The 13,354-nt window shown below is 48.3% G+C and overlaps 1 protein-coding gene across 2 annotated transcripts in view; it reads left to right on the top strand.

The window, feature by feature from the left end:
* Nucleotides 1-13,354, top strand: part of TMEM132C (transmembrane protein 132C) — a 1,238,854-nt gene that overhangs the window by 1,080,425 nt on the left and 145,075 nt on the right. For both annotated transcript variants that reach the window (XM_086942679.1, XM_086942678.1), the window contains exon 7: nucleotides 7,860-8,133. In XM_086942679.1, the coding sequence (XP_086798805.1) occupies nucleotides 7,860-8,133 (274 nt within the window). The remainder of the gene's footprint in view (nucleotides 1-7,859; nucleotides 8,134-13,354) is intronic.

Below are 13,354 nucleotides of genomic sequence, written 5' to 3'. Positions count from 1 at the left end.
ATTGCTCCCCTGAGAAACTGGCGCTAGGATGCTAGAATAGGGAACACTGAGCAGGGAGTGTGCCGTCACAGCCTGAGAATGTGTAGGACTTTGTGTAGATCCACTGTGTAGGACCTCTGTAGCCGCGTAGGACCTTTGTGACTGTTTAGAACCGCGTATAGGACCTATGTGTAGAACCTCTCTGTCGGCCTTCTATATACGCTCCCCTGATAGAGAGGAAGACCTCTTTGCAAGACCATTGTGACTGAGTATGACCCCTTAGGCTGTGTACAGCCCTCTGTGACTGAGTATGACCCCTGTGTACTGCCCTCTGTGACTGAGTAGGACCTCTGTGTACTGCCCTCTGTGACTGCGTATGACCTCTGTGTTCTGCCCTCTGTGACTGAGTATGGCCTCTATGTACAGCCCTCTGTGACTGAGTATGGCCTCTGTTTAAAGCCCTCTGTGACTGTGTATGACCCTGTGTACTGCCCTCAGTGACTGAGTATGACCCCTGTGTACTGCCCTCTGTGACTGAGTATGGCCTCGGTGTACTGCCCTCTGTGACTGAGTAGCACCTCTGTGTGCAGCCATCTGTGACTGAGTAGGAACTCTGTGTACTGCCCTCTGTGACTGCGTATGACCTCTGTGTTCTGCCCTCTGTGACTGAGTATGGCCTCTATGTACAGCCCTCTGTGACTGAGTATGGCCTCTGTTTACAGCCCTCTGTGACTGAGTATGACCCCCCTGTACTCCCCTCAGTGACTGAGTGTGACCCCTGTGTACTGCCCTCAGTGACTGAGTATGACCCCTGTGTACTGCCCTCTGTGACTGAGTATGGCCTCGGTGTACTGCCCTCTGTGACTGAGTAGCACCTCTGTGTGCAGCCATCTGTGACTGGGTAGGAACTCTGTGTACAGCCCTCTGTGACTGAGTATGGCCTCTGTGTACAGCCCTATGTGACTGAGTATGGGCTCTGTGTACTGCCCTCTGTGACTGAGTAGGACCTCTGTGTACTGCCCTCTGTGACTGCGTATGACCCCTGTGTACTGCCCTCTGTGACTGAGTATGGCCTCGGTGTACTGCCCTCTGTGACTGAGTAGCACCTCTGTGTGCAGCCATCTGTGACTGAGTAGGAACTCTGTGTACAGCCCTCTGTGACTGAGTATGGCCTCTGTGTACAGCCCAATGTGACTGAGTATGGGCTCTGTGTACTGCCCTCTGTGACTGAGTATGGCCTCGGTGTACAGCCCTCTGTGACTGAGTAGGATCCCTGTGCACAGCCCTCTGTGACTGAGTAGGGCCTCTGTGTGCAGCCCTCTGTGACTGAGCATGGCCCTTGTGTGCAGCCCTCTGATTCAGGATGTCTTATCACCATTTTATCAGAAATGTAATTTTTAGAGAAATGGAAGGGCTCTGTCTTTTTAATGATTACTGACGTAAATCCTAAAGCCTTTGGAGAATTAGATATGGACATGTGAGGTTACTTCATGTCTAGGGTGGAATGCTTGAGTGGATCTATTCGCACAAAGGTTTATGTTGCTATCAAAGGACGCAACATATTTGGCTGGCAAGATTTAGCTAAAATGGAGTTACTTCTAAAGGTTATGCTGTTATTGAATTTGATGATGGTCCATACCAAGTAAACTGTTTGGTACTTGAAGAGTGCAGTGCAGATGTTAAGAGAGTTTTGGCCTGTTTTCCCAGCTTGTTCTCTGACAAGATTGGGACTGTCAAAGGTTTTCAACACCAGATTAAACTCAAAGCTGATGCTCAACCTATAGTCCATAGGGTACGACCGCTTCCCCTAAGTGCCAGGAGTGAACTTAGGACCGTTCTTAAGTCTTTATGCGACGAAGGTGTCAGTGCACCATGTGACTCTTCGGAATGGGTTTCTCCCATTGTAATCGTAAGGAAGAAGTCAGGAGAGGTCAGGTTATGCGCTGACTTGCCCTCACTTAATAAAAACATCCTCAATAACTGTCACACTCTTCCCAAAATACAGGAGCTCCTTGGTGGTCTTAGGTGTGCAACATTTTTTCATTAATTGACTTACGGTCAGCGTATCATTAAATACCTTTGTCTGCTGACTCTCAGGCTCTTACCACATTTGTCACTCCCTTTGGAATGTACAAATATCGCAGAATGCCTATTGGTCTGGCCTCCGCAGCCAGTGTCTTCCAGAAATTAATGGATAAACTTTTTAGAGACATGCCAGGAGTCCAGGCCTACCAGGACGACATATTGATATTTGCTTTCCATAGACTGGGAAAAACATTTTATCAATCTTAGAAAGGTTTTAAGTGAGCTATCTGAAACAGGTATGACCATCAGGATTGACAAGTGTAAATTTGGCATGCAAGAATTGGATTATTTGGGTCACACAGTTTCCTCACAGGGCATTAAACCCAAATTGTCTTTGTTCAAGGCAATCAGTGATGCTAGCTGTCCCAAAGATAAGGATGCTCTGCGATCGTTTTTAGGATTGGCGGAGTACTATGAAAGTTTTGTAAAGCGTAATGCTCAGATAGTTGAGCCTTTGCGTGCCTTTTTATGAAAAGGTTCAACATTTGCCTGGACAGATGAAATTTCAGCAACCTTTGACCAAGTTAAAAAATTGAGTAGTGATGCACCCGCGTTACATGCCTTCCCAGACAGCTGTAAGCGTTTTCCCATGGTAGACGCAAGTCTCACTGGATTGGGTGCAATACTCGGTGTGTGGGTTGATGGCAAAGAACACACATTAGCTTTTGCTTCAAGAATGTTGAAGTTATCGGAAAAACATTATAGTACCATCGAACGCAAAGCACTGTCTTGTGTGTGGGCAATTGAGAAGTTAAAAAACTACATTTGGGGATGTGAATTTGAGATATTCACAGATCACAAACCTCTCATGCACATATTAAATGGTGCTGGATTAGGTAAAGTTTCAGCTAGGTTGGTGAGGTTAGTGTTCAGACTACAAGTGTTTTGTTATTCCATTAAACATATTTCAGGTGGAAGAAATTTCAGGGTTGACTGCTTAACAAGCATGACCCTGGATGATGAATAGGATCTTTCTGATAATATGGACAATGAATATGTGGTAGCGGCATTAGATGTAGTTAAAGAGTGTTCCCTCATTTCTGAACAGTCTTGGTTGGAAGCTTATAAAAATGACAACAATTTGAAACAAGTCAAGGAATTCATTGTAAAGGAATGGCCGGAAAGCAGGAAATTGACTGGAGAATTGAGAGCTTTTTCCATGGTTGGCTCGGAGTTATGACTTATCAATGATATGTGTAGGAAGGTGGATACCTGACTATGGTTACCCCAGATTTTTGCCTAGTGTTTAGCTGGTTTTCGACTTAGTTAGCCTGAGATCCTACTAATCAGGGCCTCAGGCTATCTGCTCTCTCTTTAAAATGGACTCCATGTACCCTAGATACATCTCCAATTGGATACTGGGTCACCTTATGAGCCCCTTTACAGTGTATTATAGGTACCCAGGACATAGGTGCATTCAAGGCCTACCAGGGGCATGTACTATGCCACCCCTAGCTGGCAATTCACATTTACACAACTGGCTGATCACTCAGCTGGGGCAAGGTCGTGTAATCACCCCTTGCTTAGATATAGTATACCTATATCTAACCTTATATCTAGACACATAAACACCTATAAGTCACTCCTATGGCAGGCCTTAACAATCCTGGAGGCAGATTGCTTGGTTTTATGTGAGATGGTGCTCTAGCATGAGCTGAGCCTGCTACAGCTTTCCGAACCATGTCCTTATAGCTGTTCTAGGATATTGCCATACCATATACACTTAAGTGCATTATGAACCGCGCGGTCTGACGCTATCTCTGGTTTAGCTTTATCAAAACATGTCGAGTAAGGTGTCATACGATTTGGAATTCTACCCCCTCACCAGTTCCAGTGACAAGGGTAGCATTCCACCCTTCTAGAGGGAGAAGACATGTTGTTCCTACTATTCCTGGTTAAAGTTAACCAGAGCCTCAGCATCACAAAATGGATGCTGCTGCTTGACCTCCTGCTGCTGGGAGTCCTTCCAGCGAGGGAGGCTTGGACAATAGGTTTCCTGCCTTGGGAGGTGCCAGCACCACCCCAAACAGAATTTTGTGTATTGAGACAGGGAGGGCTGAAAGGAATGAGACACTGCCTCTGGCACACAAGGTGTCCCATGCATAGTCCAGTGCAAACCGGTGCTGGGGCACCCCAGCCCCTGCTCTGGTACAAAACTGGACAAAGGGAAAGGGGTATAACCACCCCCTTCCCTGGTCCCACCCATAGGAGGGACCTCGCAGGTAATCCAGCCCCTGGATAACCTCCCGCCAAAGCCTGAGCACAGAGCCTGACAAGAACCAGACTTCCCGACATCCAACAGCCAGATCCACAGTCCGAGCAAAGCTGAGACCCATGGAGGCGACGAGAGGCGTGGGACTGGCCATCTTGAAAAGTCTGCGACCTGCTAACTGTCCAGCACCTGTGGCCTCCTCGAAGCTGTAAATTGGGGATTGAGAAGCCCCAGCCCTGAGCAACATCTGCACCAAAGATCAGTCCTGCACAATCCATGAGTTCTGTGTGGGGCCCTTTTGCATTTTCCTGCTCGACGCGTCTGCCCGGTCACTTTCCCATTGGCTAGTGGCCATCTTGGCACCGATCCTTTAAATTTACACCACTGTTCTGGTTGCTCCAGACTGGCCCTTGCTTCCCTCAAAAGAAGCAGCCCCTCAGACCTTGCTGGTCTGAGTAAGAAGCCAACTTCGTTTCCTGCATGGGTTGCCTTTGCCAAGGCTTGTTGACTGCAATCATGAAGCCGACATCGCCGATAGCGAGAGCCTTTGTGGGACAGTCCGAGCCTGACTTCTGGTTGTGGGTGACACCTCCTGGTCCACGTGGCTGCAGAGACAAGCTTCCCATCAGCACCTGATTGCTTCGCGACATCGTCTGGTTCCTTCCTGGTTCCTTCCTGGTCACTGGCTAGTGACCCAGACTCTGTCCCCTCTGCTTTCAGGTCCTCCTAATCTTCGATCTGCCCTTGGATCCACCTGGACACTTCTCTCCTGGCCGTCTTCAGCATCTTTTCTCCAGGCTCGATAGGATTCGATGAAGAAACCCGACACACTTTGATACCTATGCACCCGCTTCCTGTGGGTGAGGTAACACGAGTACTCCGGTGCTCCTGTGGGTATTAACTATCCAACTGTCTAGGTTTAAGTAACTTTCACAGAGTCCAGTCAGAAGTACCCTAAAAGAACTAGTTTCCATCTTTTACGTTCCCATTCATTATCTATGGTAACCCGCGTGTGTGTTTAGACATCACATGCATCCTGTGGGCCTCTTGCTTCCTAACTCTTGGTAGCTCAGCGTAGCCCCAGCAATTCCCTAGGCCCTAGTCCTATTCACTTTCCGTGCAGTGGTTCTTATACCACTATTTTAGTATATGGTTTAGCGTGCCCCTAGGGCCCTACTGTATTTTGTGCAACTTATTGTATTTAATTTGATTATCTTGTATTGTGCTTAGACCTCTGACCTCATAAAGAGTTCAGAGGGCTTGTTTAGTAATAAATCACATATATATTTTATATATATCCTGTGTGGTGTCCTTTCATTTGGTATTCAAGGGGTTACATATGGTAAAACCGCTGGCTTTACACGCCCTCTAGAGTCTATAGCCTAAGACTGCTCTGTCCATGCTACCTCTAGGATAGCTGGTCTATAAGGTTGACTTTACAACCATCACCATAAGGGTTGTTTGGACTGGTGCAAGGTGATCATGGTGAACATCATATACCAGGCCAACTTCTCACAATATGCTCATGCGGCATGACTTTTTGTCCCCCCCAGAGAGTCTTAGGAGAGACATTATTCAGTTAGCGCATCGTGGCCATCTGGGTGTTTCTAAAACATCACAACGTATTAAATCTTATTACTGGTGGCCCTCATTAGAGGCTCACGTTAAATTTTGCATACACTCTTGCTCAGAATGTTTTCTGTCAGACAAAAAATAGAAATTGATGTATACACCAATGCATCCTGTTCCTTTTCAGTCAAACGTTGGCACAAGGTTGGTCTTTATTTTTTCAGGACCCTATGATGCTTTGCCAAGTAATATAAGGTTCTTAATCTTGATGATTGATTATCACTCAAAATGGATATATCACATGTTTTGTGACTCACCAAGTACAGATAATGAAATAAAGTTCATGAAAAGAGTTTTCGCCATTGAAGGTTCACCCTCCATTATTGTTACTGATAATGGTATACATTTAGTTTCTGACAAGATGTGTACATTCCTGGCAAGCAATGATGTAACACATTTTAAAGTTGTGTTGTATTCACCAACTTCTAATGGGTTGGTTGAAAGGGCAAACAGATTGGTAACGGAAGGTGTTCAAGGAGCTCTCTTGTCTTGCAAGGATGTTCAGAATCAGGGCACAAGTCCTAAAAAAAGAAGTGGGGGACACAACAGCAAGTGACGTCACGAAAGGTGGCTAGCACTCAGTTGCAGTTTATAGTTATCGAGCTCCCGTTAAAATACGTGGGGGGACGCCGTCCACTCGCGTGGTACCCTGACTCGAGCCCTGTTCAGAATTTTGTTGACAGCAAGGTGCGGTCCTAAAACATCTTACCTCATTCTCCTACAGGTGTGTCACCATTTACTTTTGTGAGAGGGAGAAAAGTTCATACAGATGTATATCTAGATAGGCTTCTCAACAAACAATGTGTAGAAAAAAAGCAGGCAAAGAAAGCCATGGTCTTGTGTCTCATGATGCACAAAAACGGGAAACTATGAAGTTTAGGGAAGATGATGGGAAAACTTTTTAAAATAAAGGTTTGTGCATAAATGACTGGCCCCGTAATAAAAATCCCTGAAAGGTCAGCACAGGTTTGTCAAAGTTCTCCTCACCAGTTCAGGTAACAAATGTAGGTGAAGGATCTGCTCTACTTGGTGAAAGGGGTTGGTGGAATAAGAGGTTGTTTGTTCGACTTTCAAATCCACAAGCTTGTTCCTTGATCAAACTCAACAGAAGAGAGTTAGCTACCTGTGACTGGGCTATTTGGATGCACGATTCAACCTCAGTTGCTTCTCAGCTCCTGATTGAAAGTAGCAACACAATATTTACTAATTCTAAGCGTGAGACCTCTCATGAGCAACTTGATCCTTTGTCTGTTGTTGAGGGAGCCTTCAAAGAAGTTTCCACAAACTCTGAAAGAGTTGTCTCCGATCATGCAGTGCTGGGTAGTCACCTGCGGAAAATGCCTTCAAAGTTCAATGATTATATTTTAAGCTAAAATATGTAACCTTTGAGTTATTCATGTTTTTTTTTATTTTTTCTCATGTTGTTATTTGTGTGTTCACTTTGTAAAGGAGGGCGAAGTTGTAGTTTTGTGTGTCTCGTGCTATCTTAGCGCGTGGATCTCCTTTGACACGAGCTAACTGCATGTTTTAATTGTTGTTCCACGATCGATGCTGGAATGATGTCTGGGGCCCGATTCACAGAACTAACTTAAGACAAAATCCCAAACTTACTACTTTTGATATTCACAGAAGTTAGAATTTTGTCTTAAGTTTGACTTAAGACAAACTTAAGACAGACTTAAGACAGACTTAAGACAAACTTAAGACAGACTTAAGACAGACTTAAGACAGATATAAGACAAACTTAAGACAAAATCCTAACTTCTGTGAATACCAAAAGTAGTAAGTTTAGGATTTTGTCTTAAGTTAGTTCTGTGAATCGGCCCCTCAGTTTCCAGAGGTCTACGCAGGCATCGGTTGCCTCGATCTTGAGTGTGTGCCCCTGTGTCCTGTGGATCCTTTAAGCTTATTACAGCCGTCCAGACCCCATCCTCAAGTTCTGTTTTGTTCCCAGGCCCACCAGAGACAGTGATGACGATGATGAAGATGAGCGGCGAGGCAGAGGGTGCGCCCTGCAGTACCAGCATGCCATGGTGCGTGTCCTGGCGCAGTTCGTGGCGGAAGAGGCAGGAGCCTCGGGGCAGATGACGCACTTCCTGGGGCCCGAGTGGCAGTATGACATCACTGACCTGGTGGGTGACTTTATGAAGCTCGAGGACCCGCACATCGCCAAGCTGCAGGACGCCCGCGTGCTGATTGGACGAGAAGTTGGCATGACGACCATGCAGGTATGCACCCACCGTGCTTTTTAATTCATTGCAGTGCAGGTGTTCAATGCATCTCTGCAGGTGTGTATCAGTGTTGTACAAACTATCAATGTCCTGTGATGGTATGTGGAATTTCACGTCACATTCTTGTCACTTTGTTACTTCCTTGTTCCTCTTAGAGACAAGTACAAAGGGTGCCAGGCTGGTAGAGGCCTAATTGCCCTCTCTGTGACCACATGGGGGGTATAATGCCAGCTTTGGCAGCCTGGATGGACTCCGGAATGTATGCATTGGCAGCTAAGCTGACACCGCTGGGCAGACACAATGCACCAATGGACAGTAAACATGCGTCAGGCGTAGACGGTGCTCAAAGGCGGCCTTCTTCAGGACAGCATGCCTCCTTTTCTGCCCGAGGGTTTCTGTAATGAGGGTCGCCGGTGGGAATGGGTTTATAACCAGTGGTTAGTTTTCTACTGGTGGTAACAGAGACCGCCAGAGTATCTCTGCAGCTGTATTTCTACTGCTACCATTGCCCCGGATGGGGGCGCAGCCTGGGGTGTCTGGCAGCCTATCACAAGAGGGGTGGGGAATGGGTGGGAGAGGGCGAAGGGTGGAGGAGGGAGGTTACAGGCTTGTGAACCCTTCTGGTGGTCAGTGAGAGATGCTTTAAACAGATGAGAGATGCTTTAAACAGCTGGTATTCTGGTTTACAAGCTTGTGAACCCTTCTGGCTGTCAGTGAAAGATGCTTGAAACAGCAGGTAATCTGGTTTACACGCTTGTGAACCCTTCTGGCGGTCAGTGAGAGATGCTTTAAACAGGTGAGAGATGCTTTAAACAGCTAGTAATCTGGTTTACAAGCTTGTGAACCCTTCTGGCGGTCAGTGAAAGATGCTTGAAACAGCAGGTAATCTGGTTTACAAGTTTGTGAACTCTTCTGGTGGTCAGTGAGACATGTTTTAAACAGCTGGTAATCTGGTTTACACGCTTGTGAACCCTTCTGGCGGTCAGTGAGAGATGCTCTAAACAGGTGAGAGAGGCTTGAAACAGCTGGTAATCTGGTTTACACGCTTGTCAGCCCTTCTGGCATTCAGTGAAAGATACTTGAAACAGATGAGAGATACTTTAAACAGCTGGTAATCTGGTTTACAAGTTTGTGAACTCTTCTGGTGGTGAGTGAGACATGTTTTAAACAGCTGGTAATCTGGTTTACATGCTTGGGAACATTTCTGGCGGTCATTGAGAGATGCTTTAAACAGCTTGTAATCTGGTTTACCTGCTTGTGAACCAATCTGGCGGTCAGTGATAGATACTTTTAACATCTGGTAATCTGGTTTGCACGCTTGTAAATCCTTCTGGCGGGCTCGGTTTAATCCATATTGTGTGTTTTACGAGAGGGAGAACAGCCATGCATGAAAACCGTGTGCAGCTTCACCCCCCTACACAGAGAACATGTACACACTTAACATGTACGTGAGGCAGCAGCAGTACTAGGCACCCTCATACACACGCGTGCAAAGTGCCCTCCCAGACAGAACATGTATGTGAGATGGCAGCAGTACGAAGCACCCTTCCTATACAGAACATGTATGTGAGAAAGAAGCAGTGCAAAGCACCCTCCTACTCACAGGATATGTATGTGAGACACCACCAGTGCAAAACACCCTCCCACACATATAACATATATGTGAGACAGCAGCAGTGCAAGGTACCCCCTACTCACAGGACATAGATGTGAGACAAGAACAGTGCAAACATCCTAGTACAGATGGCACAGAATATGTATGCAAAGTGGCAGCAGTGCAAAACAGGCACCTACACACAGACAATTCATGTGAGAAATCAGCAGCAGTGCAAGACACCCTCCCACACACAGAACATGTATGTGAGACAGCTGCAGTGGAATGCACTCTCCCACACAGAACATGTATGTGAGACAGCAGCAGTGCAAATCACCCCCCACAGACAGAACATTGATGTGGGAAAGCAGCAATACAAGGCAATCTCCTACACTCTTAACATGTATGTGAGACAGCAGCAATACAAAGCACACACCTACACGTAGAAAATGTATGTGAGACAGCTGCAGTGCACGTACAAATATGGCTTGTATGCCTGAAGGCAGCTGTGCAATCACACTAGCACACACACAACATGTATGTGAGGCAGCTGTTTTGCAAAGACACCAGTACAAAAAGAACATGCATGCCAGGGAGCAGCAGTGAAAATCCCCCTCTCACTCACACGACATGTATGTGAGACAGCTGCTTTGCAAGGGCACCTCCCACACAGAACATACATGTAGTGCTTATTTTGTAAAAGAAAGAGTGCCGCTGCCCGGAGCTTTGCTCAGAAGCTTGCGGCCTGTGCTATTAAATGTTGGCAATAACCACGCCTGGTAATCTGGAAGCCACCTTAAGCCTCTTCAATCCACCACCAGACACTCCCTGCACCTTCACCTCACTCCTGCAGGTTTCTGCTGTCTCCCTTTGTGAAGGTTTTGCCTTCTTTCTCTTTCTCCGTCTGTCCGATCTGTGTTTTTCTCTTTAACGCCCTCTGTAAAATATCTTATGTAGAAACAATAAATGCCAGTCCCAGAAATAATTTTGAGTGTCCACCACCTGCAACCACCGGCTCAAGTTAAGCACTGTATTTATGCGAAGCAGCAGTATTGTAAGGCACCCGCCCACACACAGAACATGCACATGAGCAGTGCGAGGCACCCTCGTGCACACAGAACACTGGGTAGGCAGCAGCAGTGCATTGCATCCTCATGCTAAAAGAAGGCAGCTTTGTGCACACAAAGCAGGTGCATGAGGCAGAAGCTGCGCAAGGCACCCTCATACACACGGAACATGTTCATGAGGCAGAGGCATGTGTGAAGAACCCTCATACATGCTGTATGTGTGTGAGCAGCAGCAGTGAGGCTCGCCCCTCACCACAGACCCTCCTCTGCAGGGGGGAGGAGTGCGCAGAGCCAGAGCTAACCCTGTGTACCTGCCAGGGGTGTGCAGGTGTCTCTGACACCGCACCTCCCCACATCCTGTCACTCTTACCACCTAAGGTATGGGGTACCAAGTGCTGGCCCGTCCCTCACCACACGCCCCCTCCTCTGCGGCGGAGGGGGGACTGAGTGTGCAGAGCCAGAGCTGACCCCTGACCCTTCCAGGGTGTGCAGGTGTCTCTGGCACCGCACCTCCCCACATCCTGTCACACTCACCACCTAAGGTATGGGGTACCAAGTGCTGGCCCGTCCCCATCACAGACCCTCCTCCGCTGCAGGTGGGGGGGCGGGGGGCGGAATGTACAGGGCCAGAGCTGAACCAGTTTTTTTTATTTATTTCATTTTAATTATATGTAATGCAGTTTTTTATACCACAGACTTTACCCAAAGGTGTCAGAGCGCTTCACAATAGAACCAAGAACGTAACGTGAGGAAATGTATATAATTACACGTTACATATGCAAAAGAGATGGATGAAAAAGTCAAATGAACAATAGGTGGCAGTCACACAACTTGTGACCCTGCCAGAGATGTGCAGGTGTCTCTGGATGGAGCTGGGGGCTGCAGAAGCGGTGACAGGAGGTTGCCATGAATAACACATGAGAACCTCTAACCGCCCAGCGGGGGGCCTTGTTTTCTGTCTCGTCTTGTAAAGAGGAAGCAATTGATGCTGAGCAGCTGAGGGCGGGTGTGTGTGTGTGGCGGTGGAGAGGGGGTACACTGCCACCCAAGGCTCCATGCTGCGATGAGCTAAGATTAAGCGAGCTGTTGCCTGTAGTGTGGCGGTCTAGCTCCCCGAGTCACGTGACCCGGGGCCAGGGATCGCGAGAGGACGTGACGCGGGAGTCTAGGCATGAGCACCGCAGAGACAGAGGCAAGCGAACTACTCTACCCTATAGTGAATGCTAGTATTAGTAAAAGCAAGTTAACACGCCCCATAGTCTCCGTCCATCTGTTCCGGGGGGGCTCGGCTTCCATGCCTCTACAGTGGCGATGAGGCGAAAGGACCGTTGCACCACCGAACGGCGGACACGTAGGGAGAGCCAGCGCTCGTCACCAGGCGAGGCGGCGTACTACTTGCACGCTCCTTCTTGCCCCGCTCCAAGCGGACACCTCCTGGGGTGAAGATTCGGTGTGCACACTAGCGCGGAGCGAGGCTCTGCCGCTCAATCGCAGCTTCAGTCTCGGCGCTCATCTCGGCACGCGGTGGGGCATCACTGAATTCTCGCCACTCCCTGCATTGTGAGACCAGTGTGTAAGGACAGCCACCTCTTGGCCCCAGTTCGTAAGGAGCCAGCCATCGCACAGCGCATGCACTACTGACAGCTACCACCAGGCCTTAGGACTAAGGGAGCCACAAGCTAATTCTACAGGCCGTGCGCAAGGGTTCTGCCCCCAGGCCTAACCTCACGTGGACTCCCCCTCTACAGTGGCCAACTCTGCGCGCGTATCGGCGCGAACCACCCACTCTGCTGGCTCTCTCAGAAGGCAGTGTCCTCCACTGGCTACTCGCCTTAAAGGACTCTGGGCTAACCTCTTGCAACCTCAAGGATCACAAATCCTCACTGTTGCTTTCTCTACCAACACGAGGCAACCTGCGACCCCAGTAGCAGCGCCCATCCAGACCACGCAGGGCGGACCGACCCTCCCAGCCTGCGGGTGCCCCCGTGGCCCTACGAGTACCGTACAGCGCCACTGCCATCCTCGCCACACGCACCATGTGTGCCAAGACCTTCTCCTTAACCAACCCAGTGCCCTTCCTGCCTAAGCCAGGGGAACTGGCCATTGGAAGGGGTATTTCTTGAATTACCTCTCAGCGTTGGAGGACGAAGGCGAAGAGGAATTCTCAAGCAAGCAATGGAAGAAGATCCTACTACATAATCTAGGACTGGAGGGTCTGCAAGTTTATGACCAACACCAGGGCCTCGACCGCCAACGACATATTCCAACATGCCCTCAAAGATCTGGACAGCCATTACCAGCCCGTGGTATGCACGGCCATTGACCGTTATAACTTCTTCCAATGGAAACAGACAGAAGCAGAGTCAGTGGAGGACTACGTGGTGGCCCTCAAGAAACTGGCCATCAACTGCAAGTTGGGCACCCAGCACGACAACCTCATACGGGACCAACTTATCATGCACTCCACCCACACAAGTATCCAGGAAAAGCTCTGGGTGAGCGGCGAGGCACCTTCTCCCAAGATCATTGCGATAGTGAAACAAGCTGAATTATCCAA

The sequence above is a fragment of the Lissotriton vulgaris genome, chromosome 11, assembly GCF_964263255.1.
Source record: "Lissotriton vulgaris chromosome 11, aLisVul1.2, whole genome shotgun sequence".
Taxonomy (NCBI): Eukaryota; Metazoa; Chordata; class Amphibia; order Caudata; family Salamandridae; genus Lissotriton; species Lissotriton vulgaris.
The sequence above is the reverse complement of the archived record's forward strand: the minus strand, read 5'-3'. Positions and strand labels throughout refer to the sequence as shown.